General features: G+C 38.1%; 2 protein-coding genes across 5 annotated transcripts in view; one reads left to right on the top strand and one right to left on the bottom strand.

Annotated features, from left to right (window-relative positions):
* Positions 1–10,287, bottom strand: part of frmd4a (FERM domain containing 4A) — a 95,436-nt gene extending 85,149 nt beyond the window's left edge. Inside the window, exon 1 of the mRNA XM_026176132.1 lies at positions 9,388–10,287. Coding sequence (XP_026031917.1) covers positions 9,388–9,432 — 45 coding nt within the window. The 5' untranslated portion in view covers positions 9,433–10,287. The remainder of the gene's footprint in view (positions 1–9,387) is intronic.
* A 1,402-nt stretch (positions 10,288–11,689) lies between these two features.
* Positions 11,690–22,458, top strand: LOC113026884 (receptor-interacting serine/threonine-protein kinase 3-like). Of its 4 annotated transcripts, none has more exons than XM_026176124.1 (14): positions 11,690–11,759; positions 18,644–18,823; positions 18,920–19,238; positions 19,319–19,467; positions 19,566–19,615; positions 19,875–20,030; positions 20,169–20,251; positions 20,361–20,427; positions 20,522–20,568; positions 20,879–20,945; positions 21,118–21,158; positions 21,519–21,564; positions 21,657–21,899; positions 21,981–22,458. In XM_026176124.1, the coding sequence occupies exons 2-14, from the start codon at positions 18,669–18,671 to the stop codon at positions 21,986–21,988; spliced, it is 1,431 nt and encodes a 476-aa protein (XP_026031909.1). In that variant the 5' UTR covers positions 11,690–11,759; positions 18,644–18,668; the 3' UTR covers positions 21,989–22,458. The 4 variants fall into 4 exon arrangements, with proteins under 4 accessions (XP_026031909.1, XP_026031908.1, XP_026031907.1 ...); XM_026176123.1 differs by having other exon boundaries at positions 21,654–21,899; XM_026176122.1 differs by having other exon boundaries at positions 21,516–21,564.
* Positions 22,459–22,658: the final 200 nt, after the last annotated feature.

Below are 22,658 nucleotides of genomic sequence, written 5' to 3'. Positions count from 1 at the left end.
AATGCATTCAGGTCCATAAATATCTGGATAAATTGACAATCTTGCCTCTTTAAACGACCACAGTGGATATGAAATCACACAATCAAAATGTTATTGACGTGCAGACTTTCAGCTTTAACTCAGTGGGTTAAACAAAAGTCTTGCTTTCATTGTTTAAGAGTTAAAGCCATACAGACACATATACACACAGGCACTTTTTGTACTGTAAGCTATTACCATATCATTACAAAAAAAAAACACCCAGTGAGTTAATGAACATCACACCTAAATCATGACATTTCTAAGGGTCACAGGGAGTTAAATCAAAGATTTTGTCGGTCATATGTGAAACTCTGTAACACAGTCTTGACTAATTTTGTTGCAGCATGTGTGTTTGTTCTTCTGCTAATATTTCTCAACACCTAGTTCTGCAGTTTACATCATTTTTCACACAGGAAGATCATGCACTGAAATTGCACTTTCTGCTTTTCTATAGCTGTTCCGTTACTTCTCTTAACTGAACTACACATGCAGTTGCTCCTCACAGAAAAGCAAGAACACATACCTGGTGGCACTGAGCATTTTAACATAACATATTTTTTAACATTAACATATTTCAACATATTGCAATAAATGCACGGCGGGAAGAAATGACATTTCGCATTTCAACTTCCCACCTTATAATTAAACCGTCTGAAACACATTCAAAACCTTATTCAAATACCCACTCAAATGAGACCAGTCATTGTTAATGGTGCCTTAAATGGATATCCTGTTTGTTACCCTGCTATACTGGGTAAGCCTTGACATGAAACATAAACATGATCCTCAAGTTTACATAGGTTTTGTTTTGAATATATTCTACATCACAAACATCTCCACTGGAAATTAATCGTAGAGAAATAAAGATTTTTTTCAAAAAGTGTTGGATAAGATGACTGTTGCTAGGACAACCAAGGTCATATGTCTGTGGAAGCGAGAGACAAAAAAGAAAGACGCAGCAAAGTCAGTCTGATGGGGTGTGCTGATTCAGTTACATCTGACTGTCATGGAATATTTTAAGAACTGAACACTGACACATAGATAAACTGCAGTACACACAAAGCAAAGAGTTTCTCAAGTCTCCGAAAGTCTTCTATTTCTTGCTGAAAACAGGATGTTGGTGATTTGTTCCTGGTTTCACTGCCCATACACCCATTTTTTTCTTTTTTTTCTCTTTTCTTTAAAGCAAAGTTAAAGCAGTAGGCCAGGAGGACCGCAGCTACCATTCGCCAATTTGAGCAGCCAGCAGGAAAATATTATTAAACAAGGAGACAAACATCTCCACAGCTACTGTGAGTTCATCATGGGCAACATGAAGTTTGGCATATACACAACCAAACAGTTAACGTTTTACATTAAAAAGCAAACAGATGCTGTCGTTGATTATTTTAAAGTCACTGCTTTTCAGTAACATTGTCATGCCACATTTTGTTAGAAATGTTGATGCGGTTCAGGTGGGCTAAGTGGGTCAAGACATGGCTAAAAGATGGAGAGGACCCAGAAGAACGGTAAAAAAAAAACCTCAAATAAGAGGCACTCTGACATTAAGAGAGAAATTTAAGAGGTACAAAGAAAAAAGTTGATTTGTTAGTGAAACTGTGAATTAACTGTTTCCTGGTATGCAAAAACAACCAGTTTTAGGCAGCAAATACAGCCATTTTGCCAAAGAAGTCTCACAGTTACCCAAAAAACGTTCTTGACATGGTCACCAGAACGCTTGTATGGACACTTTTAAAGTGCACAACCCTTTGCAACGCATTTAAACACACAAACATGCAAGGACCAACATGCTGTGCTAATGAGGTGCAGGAGCATTTTAAAACTTTTTAAATGCCCATGCACCTTTTCCTAAATTTAACCGAGAGGTTTTTGGTGTTTAAACTAAACCAGTGAGAAAAAGTTGCAAGTGAGTGGAAACACAGTGTCAAACAGAACACAATTCAGTCTCCTGGATGACAAACCTTGCGACTTTATCTCTATAAACGATGGACCAGTATCTCTGTTTCCAATATTGCTGCAACCGATGTATCACGGCAACAACGGACAGAAGAGAATTATGAGATAAACCTGGCTGCTGAGTACAAAAATGGAGCTAATCAAGCCTTCTGTTATTACTGGATCAACTGAATATAATTGAAGGACTTCACTGGTAGACAACTGCTTTTTGCTATAAATAAATATACTGAAACCATGACTAAGTGTGGTTTTTAGAACAATTCTGATCTGTGTCCTGCCCAACAACCATCACTGTTCTATAGTAGCTAAACCCTGCCTTCTTCAGGGTTGTTGCTTTATTAATGTAGGGTGTTTTGCTGACTTTCCATAGGATTGGCATGTATAATTTGACCCAGATGAAGACGATATATCTCTCATTTTACACAAAGGGCTCTTCAAATGATTCCTTATCTTTTGGAGCAGAAAAAAGGAAGCTGCAAAAATATTCCCTGAGTTTACCTAACATAACCTTGCACTTACAAGGTAGGCACGATGAGAAAATGTGACAGGTGAGTTACTTTGCACATGTATGACAAAGTGACTCACCCGTCATATTTTCTCTTCATGCCTACCTTGTAAGTGCTGCTAACAGGACAGCTCTTCATTATGACAAGGGCCTGTTCTATGTTAACTCACTCCATATGGAAGACAATCAGCCCCTCTGGGACCTGTGTCAACCAGAGTGTGAAATGTCAGATGCATGCACGTTGTAGCACACACACACACACACACACACACACACACACACACACACACACACACACACACACACACACACACACACAAATATACACATCCATGACCCACGGCAGTCACATTCACAGCAGCAGACACACACACACCCACACAAAGGGAGAGAAAGTGAACTTGGAAGCAAATCGAGATTGGTCTTTCTAGTCAGACATCTGCTCGGTCCCAGAGACAGATGGTGAGCCAATCAGACCGCCTGGTGCCTCTGTTACTCCCCGCCTCTTGTGCCATCCTGCTGCCCCTCCCCTAAACCTGCATCCTGGCTCACATGACAGGTGGCACCTTGTGAATGTGACACTGCCACTGCCCTGGAAAATTATTTATGCATTCACTTTATTGAAACTGACATGCAAATAAGCAAAAAATGAAACATTCAAATCCAGCTCACTTTACCTTTATCTCACGGTTCACGCCCTACGCTCCATACTGAGCTTATTGTGTCTCGATGCACCAGTACAAACAGAAATCTCTCATTTATCTGCCCTGATCTTTTCCACAGCATCCTGACCTCTTAAAGGAGGGCAGCCATCAGATGGATATCTTATATGCACTTTACTGAAAGCAATATCCTGCAAGTCAACAATAGCCAAAAGGGGAATCTCTTAAAACTGATGCAGGATCTAAGCATTTTGTTTGCTCTTAAATATTTATTCAAGAGACCACATGTTATGTCATGAGTGAGTATATAAATCAATGTACACGTTTCATCCCATATTCGTTCTATGCACTGCAGTAACCCATAATTAGAAAGCCTGGATAATTTCACTGCACAGATATGCACCTGAAGAGGTAGCCTGACAACGAGACAGAGAGCTTTAACAAGCATCAGGGTGAAGGCAGGGAGCCACAGCACAGGGAAGGATTGGCAGACTGTGATGAGCATCTGCCGGGTGCATGCTGGTGCTCATTAATGGCAGTTTCCTTAACCCCTCACTCACATTACCTGCACCAGCTAAGCTCAGCTGATAACCTGGCAGCCATTAGGTTCTCAAGAAATGCTGTCACACATCACTGAGAGGCTGCAGCATACATTAAGATGCAGTGCAAACACCACGCTGTTACTGCAAACACTTCCAACAGTCACACCTGAGACCTTCCTCTGGCTAGAAACAAAGACCACTACTAATGCTAATTGAAACTATGGCGAAGTCAGTTAATTTCTGCAGCTCATCAATAGTCCTTAAAGAGACTGTAAACAGCTCAGAAGATTTAATTACACGCTTTAGCCACTGGCACACAAATACCAACCTTTATACATTTATGCATGTTCTGAGATTTGAACTGTTTCTCTTGTTTGCTTCCCTCTACCCTCCCCCTTTTCTCATTCTACAATAATTAAATTCTTAGCTAGTAAGTAAAGCAAAAATAAGCAAACCCAAAAAAAGGGGGGGGGGGGGGGGAACACATCTGAAAATTAATTTATTCCACAAAGATCACAGCCAAATCCACTCTGAAGAAGACATTTCTGATGCTCTTTTGATCTTAATCAGCCAATACTGTGATTAGTTGCACAGTATAAATTCAAAGCTCCACCCAGTACCAGTTTAGTTTACTGCATATTTAACTCTTCTATAGTTTAATCTTATCTTTTTTAACAGCTGTTTTTGACAGATACACTCAAAACAGATTATCCTGCTTACCCAGCAACAAAAGGATAGTTAGCTTGTAACTCATGTTAGCCGCTAATGTAAGTAAAGCAGTTGGCTAAAGACAACAAATAATAAAATTAATAAATAAATACCTTCATCAGAGGACAATAAACCTAGGTTAACCCAAAATGTGATTGTTGGACTTACATTTTTAAGAAACATTTCTCTTCTTGGATGGTATTTTTCTTCCACTCCATCAGATTTGCTCACTTTTTACTACTTCATGTTGGGCACTGAAGGCTAAGTGTAATCTTAAGGCCACAAACTACCTGAAAACCTTGTGCTTACTGTGTACCTCTGTGCATATGAGGAAGAGATACACGCACTTTAATTCTGGTCATTTTACTTATAAGAAAAAAAAAATAGTGAATTGAAATTGTTCCTGTCTTTATTATTGAAGTTTATTTTATTTTTAATTGGAAGTTAAATATGTTACAAAATGTCAAATTGTATTCCAGTTTAAGATGATTTGCTCTGAAGAAATGAAACATTGGCTAAGTCCAAAATTAATTAAGTAATTTGTCATATGTTGATGGTGTTTATGGTGATGACACTTATCAACAAACTGCAGTTTTATGATCATCAAATTTTGTGCACAAATGATTTGCTTACATTTATTTACGGGCAAAATAGGCTTTTAAAACAACCAACTTTAATCCAGTGTTTGCACTTCCAAAAGAATAATAAGTATAAATACAGCGAAAAGTAGCACCAGTGGTGTAAAGAGGTTTGAAAAGGGCTTTTTGATCCAACTTAGAGTAAAACTGTTTCTTGCAGTGTTTCCTGCAGCAACTCCAGAGATTTAGTTAGCTGACATCAGCAGTACTGGTTCCTAACATCACTCAAGCATGACTGTTCTGCAGCCAGACTGCGGCTGTAAAAGGACAAATTCTTATATTATTACAGACAAACTAGAACTAAACAAATAAGCAAAAATAAAGTGGTGCAGGAAAAGTAGGCAAGAGTAGCCTACAGCGTGCAGACAGGAATATAAAGTGGAAGATAGTGAGGCATCAATAAAAAAGAATAGCAGTAATGGGATGCCATCTGTGCCTCTGCCTCTTGTTCATACTAATCACCAATAAGAACTTCAAATCTGTGCAGGTTATAAATTTGTTCATTGGGACATTACTTTCTGTCTTCGCAGCATTATGACAGTATGTGTCTTTGTGTGGTTTATAGTTATGTGTGCTTTTACAAACAAGCACCTTTGTGTGGATTGTAGGTAGTTTTAAAATTATGTCAAGCTTATTTTCTTACAAAATGCACAGAAACTGCAGAATTGTACTTCATTAACTGCTAACTATTGTGCATTTCCCAACCAGGTGTACCAGAGATACAAGCAGTTGTGTTGACATTTTGGCCACATACAGAAACACACATACACACACCAAATGTTATGCCCCTCTGCCTTTGTTGCAGGGCAGTAATCAATTATCTCAGTATGATGTCATTCTGCTAACCCTCCCCCATGCTCTTCAGCCCTCCTCCATTTGTACACTTGCTCTTCTGTTGTCGCCTGCGTCAAAAATGGAAAGTGCGACCTAGTAATCCAGTGCTGGGAAAAATAATTTCCAAAAACCCACAGTGTACACGCGTTTAATTGCAGGTTTTTGCAGGGATAAATAATTATATTGAATGGACACTGCAGTTAAACTGCACGTACACACACCCACTTGATACATCACATCATCGAGCAGTGATTTGATTATTGCTGAATGAATCCCCTGGCTTGATCACACTAGGTCATCTGGCCTCCATCCTCAGTGAGAGGATAATTGAATGAAGGACAGTAATGAAGACACATGGGCACCAACATGAAGGGCGACATGAGGTCTGTGCTTTGGAGTTTCTCTTTTTGTGTAGCTACAGGTCCCTAGTTAGACACTTACCTGACTATAAATAAAAGCTGCATTATGAAGTTATCAACATGAATTTACCGTTTAAAAAACAGATGTGCAGCTTTTATAGATGTTTACTGTCCCCTGCAAGAATCAGAAAACCTCTAACACATATATGCAGCTGTGGACATTGAAAAAAAGTGATCTGCTGTTTCCTCACTGTATGCAGAGCAGACCCCTCCAGCATTAGGAAGATAATCCATTTAGGTTGTCTGTGTGTCAAGATACTAGTTTGCCCTGGTTTCTTGCTGCTGGGTTTTGTGAGGTCCAGTGTAACAGATAGCAACATGCATATTGATCAGCTGCCCCTGCATATGGAAAAAGACAACCACTCTTTCGGGAGAGCTCTAAAATTAAAATGAATGAATCAGAGCAGAACACACTGGGGCAAACTGTGCTCCCATTTTTGTCAGCCTCATTTTCTTCATGAAGTAAAATTCCATGTGACACTTTATCACATGGAATTTATGATAAATCCGGGATTAGCTGCATCAAAACCTAAACCTTGAGACTGGCGCTTACGATGAGGGTGGATTTAGTCTTTAATTATTGCTCTTATTTTTCTCCTACGCTAATTAAAAGGCAACACTATAGTTGTTTGATTCTATTTCGGATTTAATTCTGCACCTCTCCATCATCTCCGAGAGCTTGGAGGGGCTGGGGGGTGGGGGGTTCTCTGAGCGAGAGAGCCAGAGCAGAGCTAATCAGCTCAGTGTATGTGTTGTGGCAAAGACTAGTGCTTGTGCCAATTCTGATTTAAAGTACAAAAACAAGCGTGCAGTTGTGGATACACACATTACTGGGAAGCGTAAGAACATGTGCACGTGTGGGCTCAAAATAGTAACTAGCTTTGTGAACCAGTATTTCCCATTTAGGCTAGGAATGAAGCTCACAGACAAATTTCTGTTAATGCCTTTACATACAATGTAGTTTATGACCCATTCCAGTACTAGTTGGCAGCATTTCTCTGGATATCTTAGCTGGAATCAGTCATGCCATTGATTCTTTTCATTCTACTCTAAAACTAATGCTCATTAGAAGCAAGCACTGTCTATGCACATACATGCATCTAGTAAAAGATATCCCAGAGTTTAGTTCTATATTTATAAAACAAACCAAGAAGATGAAGCCCTGCACATTTCTCCTCCTAGCCATAACATTTTATAGATTTAATTCAGTCAATCTATTGGATCTGTCTGACTTTGCTGTTTCTGATGTGACTTGTTTGTTGTGCTGTCTGTGGAAATAATTTACAGCATTGCCAGTAATTACTGCAGCAGATAATCACCTAACCACCTAAAATATTAATACACAGAGAGCCAGGAAGCATGATCAATATTAATATTTCGGCTCACGCCACACAAGAGCATGCAGACACACACATAGCTGCTAAACTCCCATTAATAAATAAGATGGGTTCACAGCATGAATGCAAATGTCACAGATTTTGTGAACTGAGCTCTGAAATGAGATATAGGAAAATTTCAAATATCAGAGTTAAGACACGTTAGTCCATATGTTTGATCAGCTTTACAGTCATCAATAAATATTTTTCAAAGAAAATGCCAAAAGAGCAAGTGGTATACATGTCAAGGTGAGCTTATTTTGGTAAGCTTGTGGGGAGTAGATCTAAAAGGTGAGAAGACTGTGGATGTAGGACATCAAGGACAAATGTGAGAGAGGCTGTGAAACTGGGATGGCAGCAAAGCTTTTTGTGCCTGTCATTTATGACAGCAGGAACACTTATAATGGAACACCTTCTATGCTAATGCATACTTGCAGCAAAATAGCGTAAAATGTGGAGTCAAAGGACACAAATTCTCTGCTTCAGATCTGATGATGCCTGAAGTTATGTCCCCAAAGCCCCAAATCCCATTTTGATGGAAACCATCATCAGGGTAATTATATTTCTTGCAGTATATCGCCATGATGATGCTAAAAGCTTACTTTGACTTTTCCATGGCTAATTTGTTTCATCTTCTTTTCAAATCCTCATGCTTTGCCCCTTCCATCCTTTGCCTGTCCATCATATTTTGCACTTTCCTCCTGCCCTTGTCCTTTTTTACGACCACCTCTCTTTCAAGTGGACTGCATGGCCTATTGCCATAGTAACAGACAGCCATGACAGGTGGAGATAGCAGGTAGTGCAGCGATGCATGACTCCCCCTGGGACTGCAGAATGCCAACACTATAGAATGAAAATGAGCAGAACAGACTCTTTTATAAGAAGTCACCATCCATACAGATTTTACGGTCATTCATTGGTGGTTATCATAGGATGAACACATGCAGCAAAGCTGCAGCGCCATTGTTTCACAGTTAGGCTGGACAGAGGACCAAATGGAGTTTACTGGATTTTTAGCTTATGTTATGTATTTCTATTGCATCACTCTCTATGGCCAGATCTGAACCACGTGAACCAAGCCAGTCTGTTTCATGCCAATAAAAGACTGGGTTCAACACTAACAAGATCCTAGAAATCCCATGGGTTGCAGCAAAACTGTTCGCTCTATAATATGAAATTGATTTGATTCAGTGTTGTATACTGGCAGTGTTCACATGCTGACCTTGCACAAAACAGAAAACACTTCAGTTTAGCAACTTATCTGCTTGCACTGAAGGCATAAACCTTAGGTCGTTGTTCGCGGGCTTAATCATAGGACACATATATATACTAAATTAAACTGTCTCCAACATCCAGAGGCACCACGATCAACACCGCACCCTCACATCTGCAGTGTGTGAGCCATTTCTCCCACACTTGACCAGTGCAGTAGTGGAACACGTGGAGGACAAAAGCGAGAGTTTTCTCACTTGGGTGGAAAATACACACATTTCTTTAGTGAGCTATGCCTCTCACAAGGAAGTTATCAAATGATAAAAGGACCGTAGATGGTAGTAAAGGGGAGGGGCAAACAAGCAGCGTCCTTTTTAATGAGATGGCAGTGGCAGCATGGGCACGCGCCATGAGGAGAATGGTGAGAGAAAGCATGCCAGTGAAAGAAAGAGAAAACAGCAAAAGGAATAAAGAATAGACAGTGGTGTCAGTCCCGTACTCCTCTGAGACTCACCATAAGCAAACACACGGCTGATTCAGGGATGAGTTGGACAGCCATATTTGGATCCTCCTATAGATTTGTGCGCAAAGGGAATGCCTCCAATTTCCTAAAGGGACCTGCTTCGATGTCCTCTTAATCTGAGTCTTCACTCACAAAGTAAGCTCACACTGTCCAAATGAAGATCTGAAGACCTTTGATTGGTTCCCTCACTTTGTGTCCTTATAACCACCCCCCCTGTGCTGCAGACAGTCTCTTCAATTGCAATTCTGTGGTCTCTGGAGACTGGAGTCTCTCCAGTCTCTCTCTCTCTCTCTCTCTCTCTCGCTCTGACTCTTCAGTCTGTGCGGTCCTCCTTCTTCCAGTTCTTTGATCTGAGAGCAGAGTAGAGCAGACCCCAACTCCTCCTTTCACATTTAAAACACTCCCCGTGAATCCCACACCCACCTCCCCCAAAACCGTTATTTGGAGGTTTGCGTCTTGCTAAATACTACTCTCCCCTCTGTTGCTGCCCTCTTCCTACCTTTTTCAGTGTACTATCTATCAACACAAAGCACATCCAGCCATGCACGTGGGGCTTCAGTGCAGCTGTTTTCTCCCGAGGCTGTCCCGTTGCTGCTCCAGGGGATGTAACCTGCTGGCATAAGTGATGCTCCCCAGTCTATAGCACTCTTCCACTGTGATGGAAAAACAGACGTTCACCTCAGCTCTCGGATCCAGCGCAGAGGGCTGCCCTTTACATTAATCCCCAGCCTCATATGTCATCAGCATGAGACAAGGGCAAAGAGGGATGTAAAAGAAGGAGGATGTTATAGACAGTCTCTACAAGGGTAGAGAATGAAGGAAAATGCAGATAGGAGGAGAGATGTAGCGTAGAGAGCAGCCCCTGGTGAGAGAGGTCCTCACTGAGATGAGTGTAAATGAAGGTGGGTGGGGAAGAGGGAGGGGAGTGAGGGATGGAAATGCAGAGAGCAGGAACAGACCGCGCCTATCGACGCCGGCTGAAACAGCAAGGCAGCATGGGATGCGAGTGAATACTCCTCAGCTCTCTTAAAAAAACGGGGGAGTGTACACGACTGAATATGCAAACCAGACATAGAGCCGTAGTGTCATGTTCACAAGCACCATTGCTCCAGATGCAGAACAATGGTTTGTTTTGCACCTTTACAGGACTGTGTTTGACATTAATAATAGCCATGAATAAAACATCTTCATCTGGCTTTGGCTTTGTCTGCAGAGAAGATGAAAAAGAGAGGCAGAGAGAGCTTATTAGAAGAAGGTCATAAATCATGTAATCATTCAACTGATGAGCTCAAGATTTAGCTTCAGCACAGCTTCAGATATTATGATTCTGATTATGTCTCCATTGTGAGTTGCTTGTTTTACTGGGTGTTTTGCAGATGGATGCATCTATTTTTAATTGCTAATTAATTAACTGTTAATTTATATAAATAACATCATGATTAAATTTTTGAACTAAGAACTTTTTTTTTTTAACAATAGTAATCCCAAATCTTTACGAATAGTTAACTTTATTATAATAGTAGATACTTAATACCATTTAATTATTTAAACTTACTAAAATGACCTGGATTTTTACACAACATTTTAACTTGTGTAAAAATGTTGCACAATAGCAACATGTATTTGTTATTCTTGAATGAATTGTAGAAAAAGTCCTTGTAAATGGTCAGGGAGAAGACCTAATGTCCTAAGAAGTCTGAAAGCTCTTCAAGTCTGGCTCCTTGGAAGCAAAATATAAAGAAATATAAAGGCTTTTGCACAGTATTGTATCTCACTAAACTTTACTTACTTCTTCATATCGTATAGAAAGCACCATAAACGCACCTCAAATACTCGGTCAGAGGACTGATCGATTCTTGCCATATTTGGAATCTCTGATACTCTGCATTTTCACACTGGGAAAAAAGAGGGTATCTTTGGACTACTTCTTTGCAGGAAACTGAGGTATGCAACACTTAAAATAGGAACTGAAAGCTTAAGCAGTTCCCGTTTGTATTCAATGCCAGAAAATGAAAGTTTGTAATGATGGAAACTTTAATCTAATACTTAATACTTAAACACTTTTTATTTCGGTGGTTTGAAGCCTTAAAGGTCATGATTTCTTTACGTGTAAAGACGTGCATGCGTTTTTGTTTTGTTTTTGGCGAAAGAAAGCATTTTTTCAGCAAAATATTGTCTCTCAAAAAAGTTATAAGCAACTGTTCATACCAGTAATACTGTCAATGCTCGCTCATTATGTTTCGTGTAAGCCCCGCCCCTTCACTACAGTTCGGGGCGTGCCAGGATATGAAAATGAAAGTTTGTTTTTTTCGTTTTTACCAAGGCTTTGGCTTTTCTTAGATCTGCGTGTGGAACAGCTTGAGGTGAGTAGCAGCCAGCGTTTTACTTTTCATCCTCTTTCCTCACAGATGCTTTAACTCCAAATCAAACGATAGCTCCAGTTTGCAATGAAAAGTTTTTCAGAACATTTTTTTTAACTTGTTCACAACAGGAAGAGCATTTCTCATTGCTCATTAATATTGGTGTCATTTCATTCCAAGCATTTTTTTTTTCAAACGTACGTTTGAAAAAAAAAAAGTACGTTTGAAAAAAAAAAAAGGCCATTTTGGAAAACGAGTGCCTACAGTTTAGAAGTTGGAACAAGTTTTAGTTGCGTTTGTTTTTGTGGTCTTTTTGCTAACATGATTTCACTGTCGTCATTTGCGGAATAGACACACTAATTATCAACGATGTAAATGGGTACTGTAAAAGATAAAGCGGAAGGGAATTAAAACAATTTGTGGAGGGGACAGCGGTCTGTCAGAGAAGTAGGAAGAGGAACACACAGAAGATTGCCGAGGGTAGAAGCAGCCCCCCGCTTCTTCTTCCTAGTGCCTAGTGATTATCACCGTTATAGTCTGTAGAGTACATCTTTTTTTGTACTCACAGTCTATTTACATACTTTAGTTTTGTGCTTTTCTGTGTAATTGTTATTTTCTTTTACATTTACGGTGTGCTTTAAATGCTACAGTAGACATTTAAAGTAAGTGACAAGATGCAGAAAACTTGAAGAGATGAGGATTATACTTCTAGATACCTCTCGTATCTTGATAAAACATTTAAACATTGTTATCAATTTGGTTTACACAATTAACACAATTAATTTTGTCTTTTTTGGAGTATTTACGAAAAAAAGTCATTTTGACAAATGAATGAAAGGTTTGGAAGAACTGAGTGTACACTGTTAGCCTTTGCAGTAATTTCCATAGCGTAGTACTGCAAAATCAACAGTAAAAACTCTAAAGGATGTTAGCAGTTTAGTACTGTAATTTGCATGTCATTGTGAGAAAATTCAATGAGATTACATTATTTTTATGGTACTCACTGTACTCATGGAAACAGCTGTAAAATACAGCAAATGTAACAATTGGTGATGTTACTGAAATTATACTATTACACCATCTGGATTTCTGTTCTTTTCTACTGTAGATCTAAGAGTCATTACTTAAAACCTCATTCAGAGTGTATAAAATGCAATTCATTGTGAGAGTATATGAACTACAATATACAGCATTATTTTTAACTTAAGGAGTAAGTTGCAGTTACACTAAAATGGAATTTCTTGAATTGAACCTCATATTATAATAAATGTATTTGTTTATTCAAACAATGTGAAATGTTATTACATTCCACTTGCATCAAACAACCAGTCTCACTGTTACAAAAAAGAGTATTCAAGTATATTATAAGTATATTTTAAAAACTAGAAAACAAGCAAGTATACCTTTCGTTTACTTTGTATGTATTTTCTTGATTTTTTTTAGACCAAATTACATTTAAGCATACTTTAAGTACAGTTAGAAGTATACAGAAAAGTATAAGTACACTTATTCTATACTTGTAGTATAGTAGTGCTAGTAGTATACTATGTAGTATGTAGTTTACCTGAAGTATACCTGAAGTACAAATAAATACCCAGCATGCATTGCAGTGCTTTAACTGTGAAATTAAAACTATGAAACAAATGATTGATGTTTTAAAACAAGAATCTGTCAAAGATTGTTGTGTAATGTCTTTTACCTTTTGAACAGAGTAAGTGGGGTAAAAAATGAAATTGTTCAAACCGTGAGTGAAAAGTGTCAATAGCGAATAAACCTCAACTCTCCAATCATTTTCTTACCTGTTTACAATATAGTTCTGGTACTTGAGCTATGAGTGTAGTTCTCTGCAGAGGAAGCCTTCTGATAGTTGGAGCTGTTATCTGACTGTTTGAGGAATGAAGGGCTTTATTACATGTGAAAAAAATACGTTTCAACTGCCTTTTAGTTACTGTTTCAATCAGAAGTATCTCAAATATAAACTAAAAAGTAAATTAATAGTATACTTGTAACGTAAGTATTGTGCTAGAATAGAGTATATTTTAAGTATACTCTTATAGACTGGAAAGGACATTATAGTACATTTATGGTGAACAAAAAGTACATCTAAAAGTTCATTTCAAGAATACTGTTATGTACTAAAACGGGGGCCAATATAGTCCCAAGAAGCATTAGTAGTATACGTACTAGGTAACGTATACTTGGGAAATATACTTGAAGTATACTTCATGATATGAACTTAAAGTATACTTATTTTTTGTATGGCTAGAAACAAAGACTAATTGTTACATTTAGAGTAATGTTTAAAAATGACTTCATGTATCAGGGTGTTGCTTTTTTCTCTTCTTATTCTTTCTCATACTGGAACTTCGTTTGTTTTGTATAAGGTGGTACTTTTTAAGACACCTCTAGTGAACTAACCAAAAGTCTCTGAATATGCTCTGGTGGTCATTTTACACAAGTTCAGGTGTCACATCCATGAAACCTAGACCACTAACCAGCATCAGTCCTACAACTTCACTCTCAAAATTGATAAATTCTGGGACAAGCAGAAACTGTATTTTTAGCGGTGCATTTTATGGCAGGCCAGATTGCTATTAAATGCACTCTCCTAAAGAAATAATTCCTTTGTAGCACCACTTGGTTCAAAAGAGATGTCCTGGATATACATGATAATGTAACACGGGTGTTTATGTTTGTTCATGTTTAGCGCGTTGGGTTGTGTTTTTAAAGCGATTGTTACGTTTTTAAAGCGTTTTTATGCGACAGGTGTGTGTAGCACTTGTTACACATCTCAATGGGAGAGTGATAGCCAACACCACACCTTCACCTGACGTACAATGTGACGCATTAGAAGTAGTCAGAGGTAATTGGATGGAGTTCAGTCAGGTTAAATGCACCGTTGATTGGAATTATAACTGAAGATAGTATGCTATTTGTGACAACTCTGCTAGACTCCAAATTTCTCGTCCATGCGGGAGTATCGCAAAAGTAAATGAAACATCTAAACTTAACACTTTTTCCCTAAAACTGACTGACATGGGACACATTAAAGTTGGATTGACACCAGCTAATCAGTCTGAAGGTAAGTGTTTTTTTCACTTATTCGAGAGAAGTCAGAAATGCATTCTTATTACTGTTTGTTTTGACTTTTAAGCTACCCTGCCAGGATATTTTCATTCAAGTGCTAAAACAAAATGTCAATAGTTATGACTGTGAAGACTCAAAAGACTAGTTAGTTAATAGTTGTCGATGGATTTATGAGACTTGATAAAAACTACAGAGGTTGCGCCCAAATGCTTAAAGCTGATAGCTGGTCGGTGTTTTCAGGTGTGCTTGTACTACCTGTACGGTGCGGGGTGCTGACTTAGTCAGGCTAAACCAGTTTAAGCGTCAAGATAATTGGTCTTTGAACTTTTTACAACTATGTGTATTTGTAAATTTTGTGGCTTCCGTGCACACAAATTTATATTGTTCAGTTTGCATGTTAAAAGCCACAAACATGTAGGTAACTATAGGTTTTCTTGTGTAGCTGAGAACTGTCCTGCCACTTTCAGAACATTTTCTGCCTTTCATTCACATATGCCTAGGAATCACAGAACAAGAAGGGAGACCACTGAGGAGAACTTCTGTAAGTTCACTGGTTACCTCAGCTGTCAAGTTCCTGGATGTCGGTATTCTGCAGGGTTCATCTTTTAGTGAGGACATATTTGTTGAAATAGCCATATAAAGTAGCTTTTCCAATGATCTCTCTTTTTTCAGATGGCAACAGACCTTAAACGTGCATCTTGTGAAAGGTTGCTAAGATCATTGTGGACATTATTCACTACTAAGAAGCATCAAATCTAGAGTTGAACATGTTAATCGAGATAATACAACACATAGACTTCGTCAAACAAAGAGAACCAGGAATGAGGAAGACTGCAGTCCCAACAGTAATGCAACCTCACCTAAAAAAGTTAGATGCCTTGTGGATAGCTATGGCTGTATTCATTGGCAGCCAGTTGAACTTCCTGAGGGGGAAACGTCAGCTTTTTAGAGGAAAAGAAAGACATCTTGTTAACAATTTTTAATTCACAAGTACCTGGAGCTGTGGAGAGACCTGATGTGGATGACTTCATGTGCCTCACATATATTTCTCAGCGGAAGCTTATCAACAGTTGTCCCTCACTTTCAGTAGCTGAAATCCAGGAGCAGTGGCCATTCTTGTTTACTCAGAAAGGTCTTTCGAACCACTTTCACAAACTCACAGGTATTGTTATCAGTGAGCGCTTAAGTCAGGCCCTCATAACCAAAGGCAGAAGGATTGTTAACTATTTCTCCACCCAGAAGCTCAGATTGAACCTTGGAATAAGGACACTCATCCAGCAGATAGAAAGTGAGGAAGTTTTGACCAACAACAAGGTTGGCACAGCAGCCATACTTGTCATGATGAAGTATTAAAAGGAAAATGAAGACTCCCTCTTTGTCTTAGCAGATGTAAGCTTTTTTCATACAGCTCTAGGTTTAATGCTGTTGCTTGCTGTCCTGTTTTTTTTCCGTTACATAAAATGTCTTGGTCCTTTATCTGGCAGGAAACATCTACCAGTATGTCCCTTGTAGCAGAGAGCAACCTGCCAGGCACTCCAAGGCTGATTATGCTTGGTAAGAAGTCATTTATGAAATAGAGCTGATTAGACCATATTACAATTTCTGTTTGGCACAGGAGCTTTTCGTGGACACAGGTATCCAGTCTCTGTTTATTTAGCTCACATTTATGTAATTTCCTTTATAAACCAAGGTTGTTGGACATGCGTCTCGGTGAATCCAGCAAAGTAACAATATCAAATTTCACATTACATATTACTGATCAACATGGTAGTCTAGCTACACTAACAGCAGAAATACTGAAGTCAATATTGTAAAGTTTAACAGCAGCACAAACTATAAACTCCAAAATAACCATACAGTTGATGGAACTCCGGTAATTTAATTGGGCTGACTCTTTGTTAGGTGTGTTTAATGTGCAGAATAATTCCCAATTATGTACAATTATAATATGGTAAAACGGACTAGGCCATCAGACTGCTGAACACGTCATAGACACCTCACCTTCACTTACCAGAACTTCAACATTCAACAGTCACAACTTTCCTCCAGCGGCTTACTGAATTTGAGTGGAAAACTTCAAATTAGGTAACTGTTGTTGCCATTTATAGTTAATTTCTTGTATAATTTAAGTGAACAATGTGTTGCTACCTGTGTCTCCACAGACGATCCATGGCCCATGCTTTCTGGAAATCTACACGAGGCGAACAACAATGAAGACAAGCTCTTTCGTCATCTTGCAACAGTTTTGATTTTTTTTTTCCTTCTTTTACCCATTTGTTAAAATTTATTTCAGCTACTTACACTTTTATTGTCACACGTATTGGCTCACCCTACAAATCAATGACCTCAGTCCACAAAGCAAGGTCAGGGTTCAGTGCAGGTCAGTCAAGTTCCCTCACATCACACATGCTCATCCATGTCCTTGTGGACCCTGCTTTGTACATTGATTTGGTGGTGTGAGCCAGTATTTTGGACAAAGTGTATATAGAGGCAGAAGTGTGGGGCTTGATGTTCTATTCATTTCAATTTAGTTTATTTGTATGGTGGCAACAAAATGATTGCCAAGGCACTTCACAGTGTAGGTTTAAGACCCTACAAAATATAACTAAGAAAACTCATCACTTGAGCATATGTCGTCTGTTATGAAATGGATATGACATAATATCGTTATTGTTTGTACAACCATCTAAGAAAATACATGGGTTAGATGGTTTAGTAAAAACAAGTGCTTCCTCAATCAAAATATGTTTTCAGTTCTTTTCAGTTTTTGATTTTGGAAATGTGTATTTCTGCAGAGGAAAATCAGACCTGAAATAAAAAGTGATGTAAAGCACATGAATTATATTTTGTCTGTGTGTGTGTGTGTGTGTGTGTGTGTGTGTGTGTGTGTGTATGACACAAATATATTAATTGGCAGCCAGTTGAGGGGGAAATGCCAGCTTCCTATATCTATATATCTATATCTATGTATATATATATATATATATATATATATATCTATATCTATGTATATATATATATATATATATATATATGCATTTTTTATTTTTTTTAAACAGTCTCTTACAATATGTTACTGTTTCCTGAAATTACAGTAAATTACGACCTGTTAAACAGTAAATGACTGCCTGTAGGAACACGGTATCCTCTAGATGTATATTTTTGGTACTGATGTGATGATGCGTGATAACGGTAAGTTACTGGTAAATATATTGCAGTTTATTACCTTGCAGCGTGTTTACAGTGACATACCGGGAATAAACAGTATGTCACTGTACCGTTTATACCAATACACCAATACCAATTTCTGTGATAAGAAATACCAATTTCTTATCACAGTATGATGTTACTTTGTTGACATAATTTACGACATAACGGTATCTCACTGGCATCACTGTCGCCAGTGAGATACCGTAAAAAAGGCTACAGTGCGTTACCATAATTTGTCCAAGAGTATTATACCACAACAGCAAAAAACGGTATCATCCTGCAGAACGGTAACCTACTGTAACACGGCGTCATGGTATGACGCTGGCAACAGTGACGCCAGTATGTTGCCTTAAAGTGGAGATGAAAAGTCTAACAGTGTAGTCTAGTTTTTTTTCTTTCTAGCTTCTGCAAATTCAGAATACACAATTTCAAAAATGTTGTGAGAAGTGCACCAGTATTATTAGAAAGTGGAAAATGTGTGTCAGTGTCTTGCTTCCAGCTGCTTTCATGTTAGTGCAACAACAAAGACTTCTAAGGTGTTGTAAAAATACTCATAAAAGTTTCTCTGTGTCATTTTATTATGTTTTAAGGTTTTGTACCTGAGTTCAGCAGGTGATGGAACTGCAGAGACCTGACATTGAATCAGTTGGAAACGAAAGCTTGGAGAACTGGCAGTTAATTGACTCTGGTGGATTTGGTCAAGTCTTCAAGGCTAGACACAAGAAGTGGAGGTGTGAGGTGGCCATTAAGCTACTTCAACATGCTGCTGGGTAAAATTAGAACAGAACTATTTCTTAATTTTTATACTTCCAAGTACATGAACTAGTCCTTTCCTAAAGCCTTTTACGTTTTCCTTCCAACACTAGGGACATAGAACTGTGTGAGGAGGCAAATCATATGGCCAAAGTCTCCTTACACAGTTCTGTGCTGAGGCTTTATGGAATATATAGGGGATGTCCACCAAATGGAGGGCAGAACATTCAGTTGGGAATTGTTATGGAGCTCATGGATAGAGGATCTGTTCAGACCCTGCTGGAGACTTTGTCAGGTCCACCACCATGGCCTCTGGCCTTCCGCTTGGCCTACGAAATCGCTCAAGGAATGAACTTCCTCCATGAGAAGAACATTTTGCACCATGACCTAAAGCCAAGCAATGTACTGCTGGATGATGACCTTCATGCCAAGGTAAAGTGCTATCCACTCAACTCATTAGTTTATACTGATGTAATTGTGTTATTTTATTTTTTTCCTTGATTATTTTGCAGCTGGCAGATTTTGGTCTGTCCAGGGTTTCCACCAGTGCTCTGATGAGCTCTGAAGAAATGTCCACAGTGAAAGGAGGCACATGTCAGTACATGCCTCCAGAGTCTTTTGATCCATCATATAAGCCTGTTCGTAAATTCGACATATACAGGTAAACATGAAAAGAATAGTTGTGGGGATTTATGTATGATTATAGATTTTACCTTAAACACATTGTGTTAATTCCTTCTCTTTCTTTATCTTGTAAAGCTATGGTATTCTTCTGTGGTCTATTATTTGCGGGAAAAAGCCTTTTCCAGGTACAATGAATGGATTTCAGTTACTTATCATTTTCCATAAATTTGTCTTTGTTTGTATGTTTGTTTTTCCTTATAAGTTTCCAGTTTATTGGTCAAATATTTGCCCTTCTTTTAAAAAAAAAAAAAAAAAATTTCATTTATATTTTATGTTTTACATTTAATATAACTATTATCAATACAATGTGAGGCACTTCCATAAAAACATTCTCTCGTTTGTGCTCATGTTTTTTAATGAAAGTCTTTATTGTATTTCACACAGATGCTACTCTAGCTCTTTTGGCACTGAAGATCCCAAAGGGGGACAGACCTCCCTGTGATGAAATAGACCAGACAAAGGCAGAAGGGCTGAGAGAGCTGGTTGGCCTCATGAAGAGGTGCTGGGATGGAGATCCATCCCAGAGGCCAGACTTTGGAGGTATGTGTTCACTACCTGTATTAAACACTCTGTATTAAACAGACCATTTTTATATGTGCACGAAACCACTAACAATTAATGAACTCTCTACTTTTCGTACATTATGCCTTTTAAACATGGACCATGGTTTTGTTTCAGAGTGTGATGAAATCACTAAGGATGTGTTCTCAAAGCACAGGGCGGGGATTCACCAGGCAGTCGGACAAGTCATGAAAAAATTGGTGCAACTCAATTTATAATTTCAGAAATGAACTAATAAAGTAGTCAACAATTTCAATTTTGGAGGGAGCACTTTTATCAGACTTCTTTGGGTACTGTTTACTTTCCTAGGATTCACAACATGGTAATCAATATCCTGACACATGTGGTCCACTCGGTGTTAATCATGAGATGCCAGGTAGATTCTTCAGTACGGTTTGTCACTTTATTCTCAGACTTATTCCTTTCTTATTAACAATGAACATCATACAGATATTTCTCTTTTTTTTCAGGACAGTCAGAGTCAAATGATAAAGTTGATGGAAGAACTGAAATGCAGGTATTTAATATGCACTCACAAATCTACCTCTCACAAAGTGAAAAGAAATGTTATCAAGTCTTTCTCAAGTGTTTCTTGATCATTTTAATTACACTTTGCATCATTAGACAGAATGAATGATCTTATTAGTTGATTTTCACATTATGCCACATGTCACTTGGACACAAGTAGGAAGGATTCACAATCACAATGTACTGTAAAAATAGATATTAGTGTAAAGCTTTAGTTCAAGAGTAAAACTTGATAATAGCAATTAATGGTGAAGACTTTTATCAGACTTCTCTGCGTTCTGTTTATCTCTCTGGTCTAGAATATGCAACTTGGTTATCAAGATTCCAACATGTCACGTCCATCTGGTTTCACTGCTGAGATGCCAGGTTTGTCACTTATGTTTATTCTAGGGTTTAACGCAGATTAGGGTTAGGGTTAATGCGTTAATGCGGATAAATCCCTTTTTAACGCGTTAACGCTGACAGCCCTAGTTTATTCTCATACACATTTCTTTCTTATTAACAAGAAACATCAGACATATATATTTTTCTTTTTCAGGACCGCCAGCATCAAATGATACTGTGGACATCCCATTGCAGGTATTTTTTATTTGGACTTTGTCCTTTGCCTCTCAGTTCTCAGGGTGACTTCATTTAATCAAGTCTCATTTTGATCAGAAGATACTTGAGAACAACAAAACCAACTTAAACATTTGTACGTAAATATTGTTATGTATAAATACATGTAATAAATTTTGTGCTAAAGAGGATGGATGTTTCCAATTTTTACCTCCCTCAGAAACAAAGTAGGCAAACCAAAAGCTGTGTCAAATTAAAAAGATAAAACATAAAAAAAATCATCCTAAACAATCAAAAGGATTCACAGTCAAATCAGATGTTTGTGTGCTGATATGGTTAAAAAAAAGAGACTACATACATTTTCTTTTCTTTTGGCAGCAGAATAATGTGAGCAGTTCTGCTAGAAATCTGACTGAAAATGAAAAAGGTGTGTATTATATATTATTTCACAGTCACGTTCACAATTTTTATTCTATGATTTTTAAATACATGCTTTCTTTTTTCTTCATTTATAAGCAGCAGACTTTGTTGATAAAAACAGGGCAACGTTAATCAAAGAAGTTTCTGAAGTGCTGGCGATAGCAGAAGAGCTTGGAAACATGGTCCATCCTGAAGCCTATTCAAATATTCGAGCTAAACCGACAAGTCAAGATAAAATGAGGGAGCTCTTTCAAAGAACACTGCGTTCAGGAGGGTGGAGGGTCAAAGCAGCCTTCTTTGATGCCCTTAAAAAAAATCATCCAGAACTAGTGGAGAGGCTTGGTATGATTTGCTCTTATTAAAAAGGTCAAATATGGTTTAACATGTATAACAAGTTAATAGTTTCTCCTTTATTTTCTGTAGGTGGCTAGTTCAAAGGAAGAGAAAGAGGAAAGAAGGAAGAAAAAGAAGAGACAATGGTGTCAATCCTATAATCATCCCATTTATTAGGGATGAGTTGGACAGCCTTATCAGGATCCTTTGTACAGATTTGTATACAAAGTGAATGACACCGGTTTCCTAGACAAACTGTCTTTGTTGTCCTGTTACTAAGAATCTTCACTCTAAAAGAAAGAGGGATGTGAGAGACAAATAAAAATCCAGCAAGCAAGAACACGCCACACCTATTAACACCAGCTGAAACAGCAAGCTATCATGGGATATGAGTGAATACTCCTCAGTTTACTTAAAGAAAGGGGTTTGCTTAATGCGTGACACAGATCATTGTCCTATTGTGCTTTGCAAGCACTAGTTCTTTGTGCTTTCAAAGGATTGTGTTGGACGTTAATAGTCTGCATTAAAAAAACATTTTAATTGGGCTTTTTAATATTTTACTGTTAAACCTTCTTACAAGGGCCTGTATTTTATCAACATGTTTAGACATAAAAACTAAAATTGATATGTATTTGCCTACTCAGTAGAATTGCTTATTTTGTACTCTATACACAGATGTTCTGCTGATTTTACTTTAAATGATCATCTGTCTCTCTGTTAATGATAATAAACTCGTGCTACCCATCAACCTCCTAGTAGATGTACATG

This window comes from Astatotilapia calliptera, chromosome 7 (assembly GCF_900246225.1).
Source record: "Astatotilapia calliptera chromosome 7, fAstCal1.2, whole genome shotgun sequence".
Lineage (NCBI taxonomy): Eukaryota > Metazoa > Chordata > Actinopteri > Cichliformes > Cichlidae > Astatotilapia > Astatotilapia calliptera.
The sequence above is the reverse complement of the archived record's forward strand: the minus strand, read 5'-3'. Positions and strand labels throughout refer to the sequence as shown.

Bases quoted from the DNA above. Each gene is read 5' to 3' on its own strand.
- LOC113026884 (XM_026176121.1), top strand. From the start codon at position 18,669: ATGGAACTGCAGAGACCTGACATTGAATCAGTTGGAAACGAAAGCTTG. The intron at 20,428-20,521 runs GTAGATTCTTCA...CTTTTTTTTCAG, and splicing joins TGTTAATCATGAGATGCCAG to GACAGTCAGAGTCAAATGAT. The intron at 20,569-20,878 runs GTATTTAATATG...TCTCTGGTCTAG, and splicing joins ATGGAAGAACTGAAATGCAG to AATATGCAACTTGGTTATCA.